The following is a 21,882-nucleotide window of genomic DNA, read 5'->3' on the forward strand; positions in this document are numbered from 1 at the left end:
CTGCCACTGAAGTCAGGCATGACAACAAAGATGGAGCAGCTGATAGAGTACTTGGGAAGTTGCTGGTTGTGCTAACCAAGTTGCAGGACTGACTGATAACCATGGCCAACAACAGTGTCCAAGACATTCCAGAGTTTAACAGAGAGATGGAGGAAAATCTTGTTTTGATTCAAAACAGCAAAGTGCCTCCCTTCCAAAACTGATGGGATGGATGAAATGCAACACAGTCTTGTTTCCTGGGAACCAGAGCACATTAGATGAAGGGTATAACAGACACCGAGAAAAAAGCCTTTAAGATGACACTAACTTAACAAGAATGCATAAAACTCCTCCACTTGGCATAATCTACTTTCTCAGGAGAATCCTTTCCATTAGCTTAATCAAATTCCTTTTCTATGGAGAAATGTCCCTGCAAACACAGCAACAGCGAGCACACGTCTTTTGTGATATGCAAAATTATTTAATAGCGTTTTGCCTGTACAAAGGTACTGTATCAATACCACCTTCTGCAAGGAGAGGCCTAGAAATTCTTCTCTGGAAGTGTGGAGCTGGATCCTGAAGAGACATTACAAATCCATTTCTCTACAGATCAGTTTATCTGAGACATTACAGAATAACAACTAACTTTAAAATTGACAAACCCTTTGGTTGAGCTTCCTTGTGTTTCAGACATAAATATGCACTTCCTTTTGGCAGGAGGATCTTCTTCTTCATCAGAAGAGTTTTCTATTGTCAAGTCAATAACATCAACTTTCTCCTTGTTTACCTCATTGGCCACTGTCACAGAACAGTTTGCTAAAAACACTGGAACCTAAAGAAGATAATAGAACATGACTGTTTTCTAAATGCTCTTGACATCAGCAGTTTCTATCTGCAACAGAACCAGGAACTCAAATCCTGGTTTAGATTATTTTTCTGGCCACTACAGAGAATTCTATGGCCCAGGAACTATTTTATGAATATTCTGTGTGTGTCATGTTGAGAATATCAAAACACAAGCTTTAGTCTTCACTTATCAGTTTAAGGACCTAAAACAAGAACAAGTTTTTGTTTGCTTAACTGCTATTATAAAGAGCGAGCAAAGACAAAGACAAAAAAATACACACTTTTAGAGACACAACCCTTTCTTTTTAGCTTATATGACAAGAAGGTCAGAAGTATTAAGCCCTGCACAAAACGAACACCAACATTCACACACATTATCCAAACTACCACTAAGTCTCCAAGACTTTTTGTTGGTTTGCAACCAGTACCCAGATGCACATACTTTGTATTTTGGTGCACTGTGGACTTGAGACTTTCACAGTTTCTTTCTTTGGCCTCATGGGGTACCAGGAGTCATCCTCTTGGAATTTGATCTCATCCGCATCTGAACATTCATTAAGGATTTCCATAAAGAGCCTGAAAAATAAGGCTGAGTGGTTTCATTTTTGATTCCAAGTGAAATTTTTATTCTAAGTGAAAAGGAGACACAGTGGAAAAGCTAATTATGATCCCCCCAAAAGGGAAAGAGGGGAAGGGAAAACAGAAAAAAAAAGGACAAAAAGGGACAAAAACCAAACAGGTATGCACAATCGAAAAACCTGGTAACCAGCAAAATTAAGAACTAGTAAAATCTTGCCACTTCCCTTGAGAAAAGCAGGACAGTCAGACCCGGCCTAGCACTCTCCCTTCATGCGTGGCAGATCACAGCAGTCGCTGCAGGCCTCAGCTCCAGATAAGCAAGACCGACGCAGGGACCTACTGTTCCCAAACCTCGCCAGAAGAGAAGAGAGAGAGGTCTCTGACCGGCTTATTTATACCTCAGTTTACGTAAAGGAATAGCATGGAATACTTCCTTGGTCACTTCTCTAGTTCCTTCCTGGTTACAAGATGGTCTCCAGGAAGGCCTAGGTTGAAACTATCACAACCTTCCACCCATTGCATGTACTCTCTCACTAGTTCCTCTTACCTGAAAGCCTGTAATTACAGCCTTTGCAGACATCGAAAACTAAAAGAGTATCCCAACCTACTCATATTCCACTCCAACATTACTGCAATTCATAGATTTCAATACAGAAGCAGAAATAATCATACTTTGAACCAAATTTGACACTTTTTTATGAGTTAAAAGTTAAATTTTAAAGTTAATAGCTTCAGAGATAGGGTCACATGAAAGGGAGACCTATCCTTAGATGTTAGACTTGGATTTCTTCAGAGGAAATATACTGAGGCTCAAGAGTTTGATGATGCAGTTAGGAGATAGAGAGTTCTTTACATGATAAGAGAAGTTAACAGTCTAATAGTTCCTCTCAACCTAAAGTATTTTGACAAAGCAAATAGTATGAAATGGCTAAACCTCAAGTCACAAAAGTAGCTATTGAGTACATAATGAAAAATGTTAAGTGATTGTGTAATCTGCAAACCCAGTCTCTTACCCATCTAATATTAGGCTCTCATAAGCTGCCTTTTTGTCACAGACAGGGCAGATCCAGGTAGGCTTCTTTTCATTCATTTGAAGATAAAGAGCAGCATCAAAACATTGCAAGTGTGTGCAAGTAACAGTTCGGCATGGGATTGTCAGTCTCATTTTTCCCAGTTGCAGGAGATGCATTTAAAGAGCATCAGAACAGAAGACATGGAGTAGATCTGAATGGCTAGCAACTCTCTCTTCTCACTACAGAAGGTGCCCAGTGCTAAGGGTGCTGCAAGCAAATCCACGCTATCAAAGTACTTACAGTGCACTTAAAGGAACAATAAAGCCATCCTCAAAGTCTTCACTGAGTTGTCAGAAACATTTCATATGGACCTGCATCAACGTTATTTCTGGGATTTTTTTACTGAAGTACCCACTTTTATAATTTTCTTTTAGCCATATATTTCAAGGGGGTTTTTGAGTTTCAGTTGCATGTTAGACTCGGAATGGCATAATACCCATTTTAATGTTTAACAGACCAGTCACAAACATAAGACCAGTTTCTACCTGGCAAGAGAAACCCCAAGGCAGTGTTGCCTTGTTACACAGTGATCAATTTTTTTTGTTTGTTACAGTATAAGCAATACCACCAAGATGAGCAGATCTGAAGTTTTATTTCCCACTGTATCCTTTAATTATTCTGTCACTGCCCAATTAGTCTGAATGCCTCAATATATCAGATTACTCCTTCTAAAGACCTCACTATACACACCCGAGTAGCAACTTGATTATGAGTGCATTACATCTGAGGCATTCACAGTCCGAAACCATAGTTGGGTGAATGCTGCTACATTCAGATGCTTGTAGATGCACCCTTCTCCCCACTATTTTATAGTAATGAATCAGTATAGAACAAAAGTCAGTGAAGTTTCTAAAGTGGGTCCTTTTAAGCCAACCCAACTCTGCACTACAGATAAAAATAGAAATCTGTATCTGGTAATTTCCAGATGTACTTACAGGACACATCAGAGATACTCGCAGACTGGTTGTGGCAATCTCACTATCAGGATCTGCAGTTAGTTTTTCTTTAACTACTAAAATAAGAAGTTATACACAGACATCATTTAAAACACTAATCTTCATTCACCAGTATATGCCCTTTATTTCCAGCTATCTAAGAAAATTAAGCATCTAGAAAACTAGTTCATAGCAATATCAAACAACAATAGCTTCACTAATTATAAGCAACTGTCAAACACTGTGCATCACAACACTGTTTGTTGTGCAGCAGATGGACTAACAACCACAATGGTCAGTAGAGCAAACTCAACCCAACATGCGAAGAGATAAAATAATTATCAGTGAGTGCGGTACAATCAGCATCACATGCAAGTGAAAAGAATTTAGGACATCTACCTGCACCTCACAGCCCACCACAGTAAGTGGTGCTCATGGTATTCCCATAAAAACATTTCAGATGGTGTGCTCCCTACCAGCACAGGGACTCTCACTGAAAAAGTGTGTGATGCCTCAGCAACAGCAAAGGGAACCTTTGATACTCTGGGCACTGACTTTTTTCTCAAAATGCTGCAAATTCCTTAAGTATTACCAATTCTAGTTTTAAAGAGCCACCAACCACCTTCAAAAAGTACAGACAGGTAAATTAATTAGACTTAGTGCTCTGGAATGATCAGGGTTTCTGATACCTTTCATTTTTAACCTCTGCAAAAAGCATAGCTGAAGTGAGCTGATGAACGAGAAACACAGACATGGAGTAATTCTACAAAAAGAGTGATCGAAGATTAATGTTGATTTCATACAGTACTTCCACTACAACAACAGATATTTACACTAGTTGTAGCATACAGCAAAAAAAACCACACGTGATTCTTTTTTGCTTAATAGTTATGAAAAGCGTTGACAGATGACTGTGAAAGAGTCCAATACTCTGCCAGAATTCTCCTGCCAATCAAGTCCAATTGTCCTACTCCAGTTATGACTTAACTGAGAAAAATAATTCCACAACCAAGAGACAATCTAAGTTCTTTTCTTGGAAAGATGATTTACATAGTGACACATCTCATACATATAGTCTTTAAGAACTTCTCACATTTGTCTAAATCCTTCCCTTTTTCCAATGTCAACCTGTTAGTAGGGAGCTCAGAGACAATCACACAACAGAAGATGATAGTCTTTCAGATGCAAACACAACACCTTCTAAAGGCACACAACTGCACCAGTTTCTTTGTACCTTTTCTTTAGCTTGCTCTGCACTTTTAAACCAATCCTTGTTATACCATGTCCGCTCCACTAAGGTTGGCCCCATTCCCTAGCATTTACTACTCTTCCCTAATTCACACCTCTTGCCAGCTTCTGTTGTTCAGCATTCACTCTCTCTTCAAGCCACTAACGAAGAGAAAATTCTGCAAGTCCTGCTACTGCAGAATAATAACGGTTTCATATGTATAACGAACACAACCTGCAATCTCTTATTTCCACTACCTGCCAGCCACCTTCCTATGGCTCCTATACTGTCTGGGTACTGTACAAGAATTTTAAACAAGAACACCTACTGCCCTGCTCCTCCTTAACCACCTATAGAAAAACAACTCTTACCTAGATGAACAGATAAAGTGATCTAAATGCATGAGACACCACAAGGAAACGTGGGGTTTTGTTTGGTTTTTTTCCTTAAAGAATGGCCATACACTGCCTACAGAAAGAATGTTACAGGCTCAAGTCTGGTCACTGCTGAGGGGCTAATGCCTTCTTTGCTCAGCAACCCTCCACTATCAGTCAAGTCCATGCCAATAAGCCCTCACCATGTGAGCCTGCTGATACTCCACACTAGCCCCCAGGGCCTCACTTTGAAGATGAATAGTGATGGCTGCTACATGAGTTCTGGCACCAACATTAAACCAAAAAAGTTGTTCTACCTCTCAGGTAAAGGAGTAATGCTGGGACAACTTACAAGTCATTTGCTTCTGTGACAATATGTTTTGGCAGATACAGTGGAGGAAGAAAGAAGGGGTCAGGGGGAGAGGCCAAGACTACACACAGCACTGTAGTAATTTTAGGATTTCTGTGCTTTCCAATTGGGAAGAAACAGCCTAGCTCTTTCCCTCCACCTCTGTTTTAGGAAAGAAAGCACCTTTGCTGTCCGCACTGCCCTTCATTTATTTTCTTAATATTAGGTTTCTCTCCAATTTCTTTTTAAAATTTTATTAGTGTACAAAAGTTTATACTCGAGTCTCACTTTGAAACATGAGGTATGTCTATTCCAGATTTTGATTTTGAAGAAAAAAGATGTAAGCTACTTGGATAATTGAATCCAGAAGGATTTACTGTCCTGGTTCCAGCCAGGACAGGGTTAATTTTTGCAATACGGGGCACATCTAGGACCCAGAGGTTATTCTATACCACCTCACATGATTGCCAAGGGGGAAAGGGAGTCTCTTCTGGGGAGAAGGGGTTCCTTCTGGTTGATTAGCATGGCAGAGGGAACCATCCAGTATTGTTTATTGTCAGGGGCATTTCTGTGTGAATTGTTCCTTTTTTGTACCCTCTGCAATTAGTATTGTTGCTGTTACTGTTAGTTTTCTTATCTTACTGCTGTTTCCAGTCAATTGTTCTTATCTTTACCTTTTGTGCCTCCAATTCTCCTCTCCAACTCACCTCAGGGCAGAGGGGGAGAGGAAAGCAGGGGAGCCAGTGAGCAGCCTGTGGTTTGGAAAGTCTCAGGGAGAGCACTAAACTGGGGAGTACCACTGCTAAACCGCGACAGTCTTATTGGGTGCCCAACGTGAGGCTCAAAGGGTTAAGATAACAACAGATCTGCCCAGAGTGGGTTAGAAACAAATTTGATCCAATCATTTGTTGTATTAGACACAGAGCCACTGGTCACAATGTTGCTTGGTCTGTTTATGTGTATGTGGTACCAAACCCTGTATATATTCCCATATGTGATCCTTGTGATGTTCTTTTTCAGAGCAGGGAGAGGGATCAGGATTGCTTTGTTGCTGTACTGTGGGATATGAGTTTATGACATCAAGGGCAATCAGGGTCATTTGGGATGTGTATTCAGTGTTTCTCTCCTACCCTTACCTTGGGTGCTACCTTTGGGAGTCCATTCATAATCGTACCCAGTCTGTGAGAAGAATGGGGGAAGATGATTTTCCCCAGCTTTTCAACTCCTTTTCCTCCTTCAGGCCTGTTACAACAGTTTTTGAGAATTTTGAATTTCTCTTGGATGTTAAGGAAAGAATGTTCTTGTTGCTAAGTCTGCCAGGTCTCCTCAGTGCAGTCTACACCATATTTAAAGACAAGAAAGAGATTTCTAGGGAGGTCTTTCAGAGATCTGCAAAGAGGGGGAATAGTCATGAGTGGCATGGAACATGGGGGGAAATGGGTCAGTTAATAGGTAAATTCTCTGCTCCGGTATTTTGGAAGGTCACCCCTGAACAACTACAGGACCCTGATAAAGTGACAGAATATTTAAAAGAAAAATGCTATGGCAACTCCAGAGAGGAGCAACTTATTGCACTGTGCTGGGCCCTGGATACTATTTATCAGACACTGCTCAATACTAGACAGCACCCTCAGGGGGAGGAGGAAAGGAGACCAACAGGCACTGTGGCTACTCAAACTGCAGTTGAACCAGAGGAACAACTCATGTTGGTAGCAGTTGCCCCTATACAGAAGAAGAAATGAAGACAATCACTTTGCCTAGTAAGGGATGAGGAGGAAGGAGGGATCTCACAACAGGAGGAAGGGGCAAGGGCCAGAGATAATCATCCGATCCCCATCTCCAGGTGAGTTGTGAGATATGTGAAAAGATTTCAACTGCCAGTCAAGTGAGCTCCTGGTGACCTGGTTGTTCCAATGCTGGGATATTGCTGCGCATAGATGGTAGTGAAGCAAAGTAAATGCGATCCCCCCTGTCCCAGGATGCGGGCAATGACAAGGGGATTGGGAAGAGGACAGAATCTCTCAGCCTCTGGAGGCAACTAATGTCAATAGTGAGGGAAAGGTATTCTCTCAAGGATAATCTAGTAGTGTGCCCAAGCAGGTGGAATGCAATGAAGAAAGGTATCCGGTACCTGAGAGAATTAGCTTTGCTGAAGGTAATCTATAGGGATTCAAATAATGAGCAGTCCCCTGTAGATCCAGATGAGGTCCAGTGTACACAATACATGTGGCAGACATTTGTAGGGAGCGTGCCATTGCCGTACGCCAACTCATTGATGTTGATGTCAATGAAAGAAGGAAGACAAACAGTACTTCAGGTGACTACCCGACTCCAGCAATATGAAGATCATCTTTTTTCCTCCTTATCAACCTTCACCTTGGATGTGGAAAGACTGTCCAAGGCTGTGGACAGATGTGAAAAACTCGAGCAAGTTAGAGAGGAAATGTCCCATGCCCTGCCAGTACAGACCAGAGTCTCTGCTATTGGGAGCAAGCGCTCCCCTGCTCAAGAGAGAGGGTACACAACACAAGGTAACCTGTAGTTTTACCTGCATGACCACAGAGAGGACATGAGGAAGTGGGATGGAAAACCCACCTCTGCCCTAGCAGCGTGGGTACATCAGTTGAGAGGAAGAACGACCACCACAGGAAATTCTTCAAGGATAAATGCCGCTCCAGTTTCCAGTGAACAAGTACTCATAGAAGGGATGACGTTATTTCCAGTCCTCTTGAAGGGACTTCCAGTTCATATTTACAAGAAGTGAGCACTGAGTACTATGGCCAGAACTAGAGGGGTCCTGCCTCCAGCCAGGTGAAGCAAAGGGACAATCAGATCTACTGGACTGTGTGGATCCAATGGCCTGGAAAATCAGACCCACAAGAGTACAAGTTGACACTGGCGCACAATGTACCCTGATGCCATCAAGATATGTAGAGGCAGAATCCATCTCTATTTCTGGGGTAACAGGGGGATCCCAACAGCTGACTGTATTGGAAGCCAAAGTGAGCATGACTGGGAACACATGGCAAAAACCCCCCACTGTGGCTGGCCCAGAGGCCCTGTGCATCCTTGCATAAATTACCCTCTCCTGGGGTATTTCAAAGACCCAAAAGGACATCATTGGGTTTTTGGAATAGCTGCTGTGGAGACAGAGAAAATTAGACAGCTGAATACCTTGCCTGGTCTCTCAGAGGACTCTTCTGCTGTGGGACTGCTGAGGGTTGAAGAACAACAGGTACCAATTGCTACCACAACAGTGCACTGTCAACAATATCGCACCAACCAAGACTCCGTGACGCCAACTCATGAGATGATTCATGAACTGGAGAGCCAGGGAGTGGTCAGCAACACTCACTCACCTTTTATTAGTCCTATATGGCCAGTGCGTAAGTCCATTGACATTGCTAATGCGTTTTTCTCTATTCCTTTGGAAGTAGAGTGCAGGTCACAGTTTGCTTACACCAGGAGGGGCGTCCAGTACACCCGGAACTGACTGCCCTAGGGGTGGAAACACAGACCCATTATTTGACATGGAAAAGGGTGAGGCTCCAGAACACTTGCAGTACATTGATGACATCATCGTGTAGGGCAACACAGCACAGGAAGTTTTCAAGAAAGGGGAGAAGATAATCCAAGTCCTCCTTAAGGCCGGTTTTGCTGTCAAGCAAAGTAAGGTCAAGGGAGTTGCCCAGGAAATTCAGTTTTTAGGAGTAAAATGGCAAGATGGACATTGTCAGATTCCAATGGACATGGTCAACAAAATAGCAACCATGTCCTCACCAACCAACAAGAAAGAAACCCAGGCTTTCCTATACACTGTGGGTTTTTGGAGGATGTATATTCCATATTACAGTCAGATTATAAACCCTCTCTATCATGCGACATGGAAGAAGAATGATTTTAAGTGGGGACCTTGTGAGGTACTGGATTCAAATTTCACTGAATTATTGATATGGGACAGAACCAACTCACTGTGAGTGTGTGTGTGCATGTGGGGAAAGGTTGGGCCTAGATCTACAAGTACATGGTAAGTCCTGTACATAAGGCCTGCTGAAAGCATATGGCATCACTGAAGGCCATGCAGCCGGGCTGTCAGTCAAGGCAGACATGCCTGGTAGCCTGCCCACACTAGAGGCTCTACCAATCAAGCTGGCCCTGCCCAATGGGAACCTCCACGTACCATAGAAGGGGTAGAAGGTGATAAAGTCCCCACGGTGCATATGAGGAATGCGTTAGGGAAGGCAGTTTGGATTAGTGCTGCCTCAAGCAAAAGCAAACCCATCCATGGGACTGTCTTTGCTCAAGGACCTGGGTGCACTTGGTGGTGGGTAATGCAGAGGGACAGGGAAACACGATGTGTACCTCAAGGGGATTTGATTTTGGGTAAGAACAGTCTGTAATGTTGAATTGTTTTGATGCCTTAGGATTCTTAAGATTTGTAGCATATAGATTTTTAATATAGCTGTATAGTTTCTAACATTTTAATATAGCAGTTGACAGTTACTAAACTCCCTTTCTCATGCTCTGTATCAAATTCCTGAAATTCTTCAAGTTTTGTTTAATGTTCTTTTCAAGGAAAAGATTTTAGTGAGTACATCTTGTTTGGGACATGTACCTAGAAGATATCACTGTAGTCAAAGAAACCTAGACGGCCCAGAGACCTTGGAGAAGCTCCAAAAAAGGCATGTGACACTGAAGATGATGATGGTGAAGAAGAAAGGGGTCTTGAGACCTCCAACTCAATTCCGGGGAGGCGTGCCAAGGGGCAGACCTGAGGAAGGTTCTGGGGGCAGACAATTTTCAGGTTGGATGTATCCATTAGACATGGTAATTAATTAGTGTTATAAAATTGTAGGAATCCTATGCTATATTGTGCACTTATGTATTTAGTGTACCTTTAGTGCTTTAATTAAAGAACTGTTCTCTACTTTATCTATACTAATATTGTCTAGAAAGTTCTTTTCTTCCATTTTAGGCATCAGTATGTGTACCAGGGTGAATTTATGCTGATACTTTTGGTCTGTGTTTGGCCCTGCCACCTGTGAAAGTTTTACTCTTTCCCTGCCAAGTTATGGGAAAACAAGCACTGATAAATGGGAAACTTGTCCTTGAAGAGAGCTTCTTGTATAAACTGTTTTAATTGGTATTCTGTGATTGGCTAGTTGTCCTCCAAGGTCTCTTGAAGGAGAGATTGAGGAGGAGGATGATGAAGGACACCCCCAGACTCATTTGGAAAAGATCCCCCTGAGTACAGTACGCAGGTGCAGGGAAAGCCACGCGTGCGCAGAAGAGATGCACTTACATAACTGGGAGGTGGGACTGAGGGCCTTGGGCTGGGTAGTGCTGGCCACACCTGGGAGGTTGTGGTCACTCAATTAATTGTATAAAAAGCAAATAGTGCTTTCTTGGGGGGAGCTAACTTCACACCAAGGACAATGTTGCCTTTTGGCGGGGATGCCTGCCAGTTTGTGAATTTACTGACTCTCCAGGGATGCAGCTTCTGCTATGGGTAATTATAGGCATGCTAGGTCGGTAAGATAACTTTATGGGCAACAGCTGGGTAACTGGGGAGGTCGTGCTGGGGGCTTATTTCTCTCCTCCTTCCTCCCTTTTGGGTTTGTTCGTTTTGTTGGCCACCTCTTGGTAATAAATATCGGTTTTGTTGAGCTTGCAACGGTGTCTTGGTTTTCAAACTTCAGTATGTTCAAACCCCTCCCTAATACAGTATGATATTGGTTACTGAATGACACTGCCACTGTATGTCATAACTACCATGGACAATGAGGATGAACTGCTCCAGATACACCAGTTGTGAGCTCTTGATGCAGCTTGCAACCAGCCGACAGCACACCAACCCTCCTGCCCTGGAATACATCTAGGATGGATAGAACCCACAGTCATAGACTAAATGAACTCAACAGACATCTTGGAGGGACGGCCACTGACTATGGAAATGATACTCGTGTTTGTGTGTATATATATATACACACATATATATATGTGTATATAGTTGGAAGGTGGTGTATGTGGGCATGATGTAGATGATATAGCATAACGGGTGCATAATGTCCTGGTTCTGGCCAAGATGGGCTTATTTTTTTGCAGTAGCCAGGAGGGGGCACAGTTAGGACCCAGAGGTTATTCTATACCACCTCACGTGATTGGCGGGAGAAGGGAGTCTCTTCTGGGGAGAAGGGGTTCCTTCTGGTTGATTAAGCATGGCAGAGAGAACCATCCAGTATTGTCTATTTTCAGGGGGGTTTCTGTGTGAATAGGGTTTTTTGTACCCTCTGTCATTAGTAATGTTGCTCTTACTGTTTTCTTATCTCACTGTTGTTTCCAGTCAATTGTTCTTATCTCAACCTGTGATCCTTGCCTTTTGTGCCTCCAATTCATCTCTCCATCCTGCCACAGATGGGAGGGGGAGGGGAAAGCGGAGGAGTGAACCAGCAGCATATGGTTTGGAGAGTCTCAGGAGGAGCACTAAATTGGGGAGTACCATTCATAAACCACAACATTTACACAATTAATCACAGATAGAGGAATAAGTAGTTCTCGACTTAGCAACAGCTGGAAGGGTTACTCCTACAGTTATTTAAACATAAGATGAATTCAGAAATTCCTCTAAATCCCTTTCTTTCTTTAAAAAATCTATAGGTGGACTTCTAAGCAACCATGCAGCCATTTTAAAGACCATTTTCTTTTCAACTATAATTAATGATTAGTTTAAAAAGTCTTCTCCAATGGGCAATTACAACAGATACTGAGAAACATACCTTAGAATATATGGCTACATAATTTCATTTTTCACACCACCAGGTTACAAGGAAGAGAGTAGGTCTTCCATTTGTTATTTTGTCATATTTTGTACTATTTACTCCACAAAAAGAGTTTGGTATTTTTGACATGCATTTCAGGTAATCCCTAACAGCAGGCTTTCTAAAGTGAATTCTATAAGGAAGTCTTTACCATCTGTATGTGAATCTTATATATGTTACTGAAAATTACCACAGTTCTGGAGCAAATTTTCTTTCCTGGCACTGATAAGTTCAGCCACCTAATACCAAACACTTGCTGATGGATGTCTTGCCAGCAACATCAGGCAGTAGGGGAGAAGAAATGCTAGATGTGGTTATTTAGACAACTTCCCACATCCTACTGAACATGCAATTTACCTTTCCAGTTTCAGAAGCCCAGGAAATGGAAATCTGGTTTGCCACTGCTGACAACAACCTAACTAGAGATGTTATATTTAAGGGGCACCCAGGTCGCTTCTGTTCAGTTCCACTTTTTGGTGGTGGAGCATATCCCTATGGGGAGAAATGACATGTTTTATCAAGTCTCCCTGCTGTACTCTGAAACCTGCTGATACAGACTTGTTAGTTTTAAGTAGCTCTATGGGAAGCAGGTAAATCTAGAAGCTCTGTAGGCTGGAGACCAAATCCAACACAATCTGAGAAATATCAGTCTTTGACAGTCTAACATTATAAGTCAACCATGATTATGAGGTATTTTTTGTTTTAAAGTGGTTTTACAGAAATGCTGAAAAGGTGAAAGAGAACACAGTTTGGGTCCAGGTAAGTTCACTGAAATAGTAAAAAGTAATGTTGATACTTTGCCTGTTCCCCCCAAACACACACACACACACTCTGAAAGGGAGTGGAATATCGCAAGGACAACCTTAGTGACAAACACAGCAAGTCATGAAGAGTTAACTCAGTGTTTCACACCCAGAAAATACTTCAATGATTCTATTTAAGAAATAATAAAGTCTTGTTCCAAGAGCTCCCCATCTCCTTGGTGCCTGCTTTTCCTCGCATCAACTACACCTGACCCAGTTAGCTATGGTTTGCCATCTGTCCTCTGCCAAGGTCCCTGAAGAAGGGCTGTACATAGAATATCAGCTGTATTTAAGAGATCATAGAATCATAAAATGGTTTGTGTTGAAAGTGACCCTAAAGATCATCTAGTTTCAATCCCCTTGCCATGGGCAGGGAATAATAGGCTTTGCTGTTGTCTGCAGAAACAAAATAAAAAAGATTGTTTGCTCAGCTTTGATGAAAAATTTCATAACCTTGACAACTTTTCTCTGTAGTTTTATTTCCTATATGATGTTTGTAAATTGAATCAGGAGTCATCCAGTTCCCATTTGCTTCTAGGTAAACACATACTCTCCAGTGTATTGTAAGCAGAAAGTACTTGTGCTATGTGAAGGAGCATACAACCTAACTGTAGCTCATTCATCTCACCCTTTATGTGTCATGACAAAAAGCAAATCAGTCTGCAACAGGAACTGAGAATCTCTGTTCTGAGCTCATACAGACAGTCTGTAGTTGACTCATTTCAAAAACTCATCCTGCACCAGAAGGATGCCAATAAAAGATTGAAGCTCTATGTCTTGCGGGGGCCGCGCAGGGGTCCGGTTCCCCCGTTGGAAGTCCGTGGGGCTGGGGGGGGGCCCCCCGTCAGGCCCGCGCAGGGCCGCCGCCCCCCCCCCCAAGCGGGGGAAAGGAGAGAGGGAGTTTCGCTGGCCAGCGTGGCTTTGTGCCCTTGTGAGAAAGGAGAGTGGAAGCCTCGGAGCACACAGAGGTTTGCCGGTCTGGTTTGGGGGGGGGAGGGGAAGGGTTCCAGGCAAGCCATAGGGGTCCTTGGACTGGAGGGTGGGCAGGTTAGTGGTGTGTGGGAAGATACGAGGTAACACGGTGGGGGGAGGATAAGGTCAGGGTGGATAATGGTTTCCTCTGGGGGTTGGGGGTCTCGGCCAGGTTGGGACCTAGAGAGGTACTCGAGCCCTAGGTGGGTACGGGGGCTGGAACGGTTTTGTTCGTTTGTTTGTCTTTGGTTCACCTGCGGCTACTGCCCAGGTTCGGCATGTTCTGGATATATTCGTTACATCCTGAAAGGGTGGTCAGGACAAAGGGTTGATCCTGAGTGTTTCCCTGGGATTGAATATAGACAGGTGACAGAAAAGTAGGAAGTGTAAGACTTACCCTAATCATTTTAATAGTAGGAATATAGTCTGTGTAATCCTATGTGGTTGTGAGCTATGCTGGCGATGGTACATAACTTCGGTAGGGTCGCCCATGCCAGACAGGTCAAAACCGTAGGGTCAGATACAATACATCCTTGGGCAGGATGAGCTCGTTAGCCTTCTGGCAGTCATCCTAGGAGAAGGAAAACTCTTATTCCAAACCTGGGCAGATGAGCTCGCTTAGCCCTGTAAGGCCATCCATCTAAGAGAAGGTCACTCTAATTAAATCTACGTCCTGAGGACCTCACTGCCACTGTCCAAGCTCGCTCAGCCCTGACAGATGAACCTTAGGATTAAAGGGTGGGTTCAGTTCCGCACATACTGCGTCTCACCTAAAAAATCCATTGTGCAGGCTTGAAGGTTTTACCCACATGCAAAAAGCCCTGCAGCGACGGGAGAGGGTTGAAACGGCAGGTGAAAGGTGCGCTGGAAGCTGCAGACCCAACCCTGCATGCAGGTGGTTCAGGATACTGGTCATTTGAGACTGACCAGAGATGACAGACTCTTGGGGCAGCACCCTGAACGACCAAGCAGTTTTTTCAAGGACAGCACTGCTTGCTCCACTCAGAGAGGGACCTAGAAAAGGTGGCCTAAACAAAGTTCATCTCCACCTTCACCCGGTTGGTTAACCGCAGGCCAACGGGCATCTTCTGCCAATGCGGTCGCACAAAGATCAAAAGACAAAGGCATGCACCTGCCTCCAAAGGTGCACCTAAACTCTAGCATGTTGGAATATCAGAACCATGTTTGATTCTGCAGATAGCGGACATCCTGAGGGTCATTCTGCCCTTATCGTCCATGAACTGCCTCGTCTTAACATCGACATTGTTGCTCTCAGTGAAGTTCGCCTTCACAAGGAAGGCAGCCTCAGAGAACATGGTGCCAGTTACACACTCTTTTGGTCAGGTAAGCCCAGAACCGAAAAGCATATCTCAGGAGTTGGTTTCATGAGCAAAAACTCTATTGTTCCAAAACTCGAAAATCTGCCAACAGGTCACTCTGACCGCATTATCTCCCTACACCTTCCACTACACAACAAGCAACACGTTGTCCTCTTTAGTATATATGTCCCAACTCTCCAAGCTGACCCTGCTGAAAAAGACAAATTTTACACTGACCTGCACCGCCTTACCCAAAAGGTGCCTGCAGAGGATAAGATCATTATCCTTGGTGATTTCAACGCCAGAGTAGGTAAGAATTTTGAAGGATGGAAAGGAATATTAGGCAAGAATGGTGTTGGAAACTGCAACGATAATGGTCGACTTCTGCTAGAATTCTGTGCAGAGCAACAGCTCACCATCACTAATACTATCTTTCAGCAGAAAGATAGTCTGAAGACAACCTGGATGCACCCCAGATCTAAGCATTGGCACCTCATTGATTATGTCTTGGTGCGATGGAGAGATGTCCGCGATGACCACCATACCCACGTGATGCCCAGTGCAGAATGCCAAACAGACCATTGGCTTGTGCGCTGCAAACTCAACTTCAATCTCAAATTCAAACCTAAAAGGGGCAATATCCCAAGGAGGAGACTCCAAGTTAACAATCTCCAATCAGTCATAGTGAGAGACAAATTCCAGGCAAACCTTCAAACTAGGCTCGAAAACCATTCCATAGATTCTACAGATTCCTCTCCTGAAACAATTTGGCACCATATGAAAAACAGCATCCTGCAATCCTCTGAAGAATCCTTAGGGGTCTCCTTCAAGAAGAACAAGGACTGGTTTGATGAAAACAATCAAAACATCCAGGAATTGTTGAGGAAGAAGAGATCTGTTCACCAAGCACACCTTGCACTTCCATCCTGTCATGCAAGAAAAACAGACTTTTGTCTCGCATGCAGCAAGCTCCAACAGAAACTCCGTGACATCCAGAACAAGTGGTGGATCGATCTAGCAGAAAAAATTCAATTATGCGCAGATTCGGGAGATCACAAAGGATTCTATGAGTCCTTGAAAACAGCATATGGGCCTACATATCAGGTCCAAAGCCCTCTACTCAGCACAGATGGTCAAACACTTCTAACAGATAAAACCTCCATTCTGAATCGATGGTCTGAACACTTTCAGACTCTTTTCAGTACCAGTCGTTTAGTCCAAGACTCAGCAATTCAGTCCATCACACAACAACTGGTGAAGTACAAATTGGATACTGCCCCCACTTTAGGAGAAACCCTCAAGGCCATACAGCAGGTGAAAATCGGCAAGGCAGCTGGGATTGATGGAATTCCACCTCAAGTCTGGAAACATGGGGGTCTTGCACTCCATGCTAAATTTCACGAGTTTGTGGTGCGCAGTTGGGAACTAGGTGAACTACCATCAGACCTTCGAGATGCAGTCATCATCACTTGGTACAAGAAGAAAGGAATTAAATCAGATTGCTCAAATTACCATGGCATTACTCTGCTCTCCATTGCTGGCAAAATCCTGGCAAGAATACTCTTGAACAGACTAATACCCGTTATTGCAGAAGGAATTCTACCTGAAAGTCAGTGCAGTTTCAGAGCCAACAGGAGTACCACAGACATGGTATTTGTTCTCAGACAACTGCAAGAGAAGTGTAGGGAACAGAACAAAGGTCTCTATGTAACCTTTGTCGACCTCACCAAGGCTTTCGATACTGTGAGCAGAAAAGGTCTACGGCAGATTTTGGAACATTTAGGTTGTCCCCCTAACTTCCTTAAAATGATCATCTCACTCCACGAGGATCAGCACGGACAAGTCTGATATGGTAACACACTTTCTGAGCCCTTTTTAATTAAGAATGGTGTGAAACAAGGCTGCGTTCTTGCTCCAACCCTTTTCACAGTCTTTTTCAGCATGATGCTCCAAAGGGCCACAGCAGACCTCGATGATCAGGATGGTATCTACATTCGATACCGTACTGATGGAAGCCTTTTCAACCTAAGGCAACTGAAGGTCCATACTAACACCTTAAACCATCTTGTCTGGGAGCTGCTTTATGCTGATGACGGTGCCCTTGTTGCCCACACAGAAGCAGCTCTGCAGCGTTTAACATCCTGCTTTGCAGACGCTGCTGAGCTCTTTGGGTTGAAGTCAGCTTAAAGAAGATAGAAGTTCTCTATCAACTGGCACCTCAGGAAGTCTTCCATCATCCCCATATCACCATTGGCCAGTCAGAGCTTAAATCAGTCCAGCAGTTTAATTACCTAGGTAGCCTCGTCTCCTCAGATGGTAAGATTGACGGGGACATAGACAACAGGTTAGCAAAGGCATATAGTGCTTTTGGAAAACTCCATAAAAGAGTTTGGCAGAATAAACACTTGAAGAAAAGCACCAAGATCAGTGTTTACAGAGCCATGGTATTGTCCACGCTCTTATATGGTTCCAAATCATGGGTCATCTACCGCCACCACCTGCGTCTCCTAGAACGCTTCCATCAACGCTGCCTCTGTACAATCCTAAACATCCACTGGTCAGATTATGTGACCAAAACATCTGTTCTAGAGCAAGCAGCAGTCACAAGCATTGAGGTCATGTTGTTGAGAACACAGCTGCGTTGGGCAGGGCACGTCTCAAGGATGAAGGACCACCGCCTCCCTAATATCTTGCTCTATGGTGAACTTGCCACGGGCTGCCACAAGAGGGTAGCCCCAAATAAAAGATACAAGGACTCCCTGAAACAACATCTCAGCCTTGGTCATACTGATCACCATAACTGGTCTACTCTGGCCTCAAATCAGGAGGTCTGGAGACACACCATCTATAATGCTGCTGTTTCCTTTGAGAGTGCATGCAGGATCACTCTTGAGAAGAAAAGACAACGCAGAAAGAATCGTGTCTTGCAGAATATACCACCTAAGGAATCTTTCTGCTGTGCCTTTTGCAATTGGATATGTCTATCTCGTATTGGCCTCATTAGCCACCAGCGTGTTTGTAACAAATGTGGATAGAGCCTTCCTAAATCTTCGTTCGCGAAGCCTCGCCATGATATCTATGTCTTGCACAGAACTGACTGTCAGATTTTATTTAGTTCAAGACAGTGTTGTTCTATACAAGAAACTCTTCCAGAAAGGATATGCTGTAAAAACACACACATGTATATTTTTTTTTTACCCAGAGAAACACACTCATTCACATCCTATTGCTTGGGAAAAGAGTTACTGTGGAAGACCCCAAGTCTGTAAATTAAAACCAGAAATAAACAGCCTCTTCCACTCACTAGCCATGTATACCACAGAGTAATCACTGCCTTTAATGGTTTTCACCCCAGATGAGTGACCCAGTAACTACCAGGAACCTTACCATGTGCACTTTATCACAGAACATCTAGGTAGCAGATGAAAGGAAACTGCTGATAATTTCACATATAAAAGAATGAATGATTTGCCATTTCTTTAATCAGACATAAGAACCTCAGCCATTTATAGGGTATATATCCCCATTGCTTTGCTGTAGTAGTCTTTTCTATAGTGACTTTATGAGCTTATGTGGACAAACACACCATCCTTGCAATATTTAGGAGAGTCTTTCCCCACATACTGTACCAGCCGCAGTAACCCTGCTGGTCTCCAACCTAAAAATGAAATTGCCTTGCTTTCAAGAGAGCAAGAATTCAAGTTCTCTTATGTTTCCCAACTTTTTTTCTTGTTTTTTTTTTTCTTAGAGGCAGACTCTGCAGTGCACATGCTTCATTTCAGTCAAGCTTTTGATGTTTTCTTCTGCAATGACCTTGAGAACAGATTCAATCTTGTACTCCTAGAACAACTTAAAACCTTCCCTTCCTAGCCTTCCAGGAGTTAAGAGCACTGTGCTTACCTATCGCAACAAGCATGGTCTAGCACTGTATAGTTAAGCTACCAATTCTAGTGGCTAGCAAGTGTCAACATTATTTGTGTCTTTCAGTCTTCCATGCTTGTTTCAAGAACCATATTAGTCAAAGCAGGTATCATCTGCTATAGCCAGAAAAATCTATCAACAGAAAGCATGATTGCTTTTCATATCTGGTTATTTTCAACCTTCCCTGACATTTGATATTGGCCTTTGAAAGAGACCTGCAGTGGTTTATGGAGGTTCCCTGAGATGAGAAGCAAATTACCTTTCGAACTTTCACATTTTGTCTTGCCTACAAGAAAAGTCAACAGGAGAACCATCTGCTGTAGTGCATTATGTATAAAAACCTTGTTACTTGCCAGGACACCAGCATGCATGGCTCTACATTTACTCCTTTTAAGTCATAACCAACACTATAAGAGGAGGACACAGATAGTTGTAAGAATACAAGGAAATACCACATTAACATAAGTTGGCACAACCTGAAGCAGTACTGGTACACTGGTAGCATTTTTCTGAAGTTTCTAGTGAGCACTGCAGCCAAGGAAACAACCAAGGATAATTTACAGACATCTGCAGAGGCATGAACTGCTATACCAGAGAAAGACAGTACTCACTTAAAAATTGTGCAAGTTGGCAATAGAGGCTGGCATCACTGATTAATTATCTAACACCAATACTACTGAGTTGGACAATAGTGGTCTTTGAGGCAAAGAAGTTATCTTGCATTTCCTGCAACAGAAAGGAACCACCAGAGGGATGCAGACAGTGACAAAAATCAACAGAAAATGTTTGCAGAAGCACTTGGATTGAGACTGTATTTGTCATTCAGTTCATATTGAAGGAGAAGAGGAAAGGAAGTTGCCAAGACAATAATCATTTATTCACTTTCTTGCCTAAAGTTCTGCTGAACAGATTAAAGAACCATGATGTGCAGGAATAACCTACAGGATTTAGATCTAAAGCAAAGCAATAATCCAAGATTACAAACAATTTTTGCTATGACTGTGACATGTTATGTACAAAATGAAGAGCATAATGCAGCATAGCAGGGCATAAACTATATTAACAAGACTGAGAATCAGCAAACATTGATGTCCACAAGATAGCATCAGACCAATTTTTTTTTTGGTTGGTTGCTTAAAGAAAGGAAGACAATCTGCATAAGAAAGGTGAAAATCCTCAAGTTTATCAGAGAACATAACTGGCATTTGCAGAAAATACTGACTAGAAAACATACAAAAGAAACCCTCTTAACACACTGAAGACAGACAAGAACAGTGATGCAATGGTTAAAGAAGTAGGAGGAAAAGAAGCTAAAGAGTCTCATTTAAGTTGAGAAGAAGCAAAAAAAGCAATCATGGGTTGCAAATGCAGGAGGGAGCATACAGGACAATACATCTGACACACCAAGGTAGTGATAGACATTCTAAAAAAGAGGTTTCACACCTTCTCTCTCCACACAACATTTTTTCCAAACCCATTGCTTACAGAACTATTTCAGAACAGGTTGCGTAAGAGTTTCTCTGTTCTATTGTACAGAGATACCCGTTCCAGAGATTTTTCAAGAATAATGAGGTGCTTTTCCCTTTTTGTATATATCCAAACCTTGAGGTGGTCCTGCCCATGTACTAGTTTTTAAACATCAGACACCAGTCAAGTATATGACTGCCAACACTGTTCTGTTTCAGTATCAGCAAATTCTAGGAACTCTAAAATGTGTCTGTTCTTCATTTTCACAATGAATTCTGCACTAACCAGACAGATGCAGAGCAGTGTACAAACTTGTACACAAGAAGGTGATACCATTCCTTTATAACAAGGAGGAACTCAAGCCAATCACAAATATAAACAAACAATGAGGACTACTACCAATCAAGTCAAACTCAATTTGAATACCTAGGAGGAGGATTCTTCATGCAGACACTGTTTTTTGACATATTTTGTTATGTTAACTGCAATAGATGAGGTTTGCTGCCACGGTCCGAGGGGGGAGGGGAATGGGGCTGTGACACAGCATGGACGGGTCCAGAGTCAAGGTAGAGGTGCAAATGGAATCCTTTATTGAGGTGTGCAGGGGTTTTATGAGTTCAGGTGGGGAAAGGGCTAGAACATGGGGTGGAGCATGAGACAGACAACCAGGGGAACAAATGGGATTAAGAACTCGGGAGAAGAGGGTGGAACCGGGGAGGAACTGGGGAGGAAAAGGTCCAATGGTAGTTCTCTCCTCACTGCAGCTTTCTCAGCCAATCAGAGGGAGGAGCGGGGAAGCAGGGAGCAGGCAAACTCATGGCAAGCCCGGGCATGCCCAGGTTATTACAAATATAGAGACAACATACAACTGTAAAGTCCTGTCAATTGCTGTATGACTTTCTCCACGCCTGGAACTGTTCCCATTCTGCTTCCAGCTCCTTCACAGTTTGCTATAGGTGGCTAAAACACAATTACTCCATGCAGTGGCTGTAACATGATTAACAGTAGTAATGGCTATCTCACACAGCAAACTAACAGAGCTTGAATGTGGACTCCCCACTGGAGGTTTCCCGGAGAAGAACTCAGTCATGCGGTCCCCCTTCGGCAGGAGGAGAGAGCGACCAAGTTTCCTCTCGGTGTCCCATGGCGAAAAGACCTTTATTTCGAAACTCCCGCGGTTTACATGGGCTCGGCGGGGGGGGGGGGGGGGGGGGGGAGG

At 43.1% G+C, this 21,882-nt stretch overlaps 1 protein-coding gene across 1 annotated transcript in view; it reads right to left on the minus strand.

Annotated features, from left to right (window-relative positions):
* Positions 1–583: 583 nt before the first annotated feature.
* LOC113959489 (E3 SUMO-protein ligase PIAS2-like) overlaps positions 584–21,882 on the minus strand; it is a 34,957-nt gene continuing 13,658 nt past the window's right edge. Inside the window, 8 exon segments of the mRNA XM_027668558.1 lie at positions 584–791; positions 793–811; positions 1,268–1,401; positions 2,418–2,579; positions 3,414–3,486; positions 4,069–4,123; positions 4,125–4,175; positions 12,539–12,673. Coding sequence (XP_027524359.1) covers positions 590–791; positions 793–811; positions 1,268–1,401; positions 2,418–2,579; positions 3,414–3,486; positions 4,069–4,123; positions 4,125–4,175; positions 12,539–12,673 — 831 coding nt within the window. The 3' untranslated portion in view covers positions 584–589.

This window comes from Corapipo altera, unplaced genomic scaffold (genome assembly GCF_003945725.1).
Source record: "Corapipo altera isolate COAL_440 unplaced genomic scaffold, ASM394572v1 60913, whole genome shotgun sequence".
Classification (NCBI taxonomy): domain Eukaryota; kingdom Metazoa; phylum Chordata; class Aves; order Passeriformes; family Pipridae; genus Corapipo; species Corapipo altera.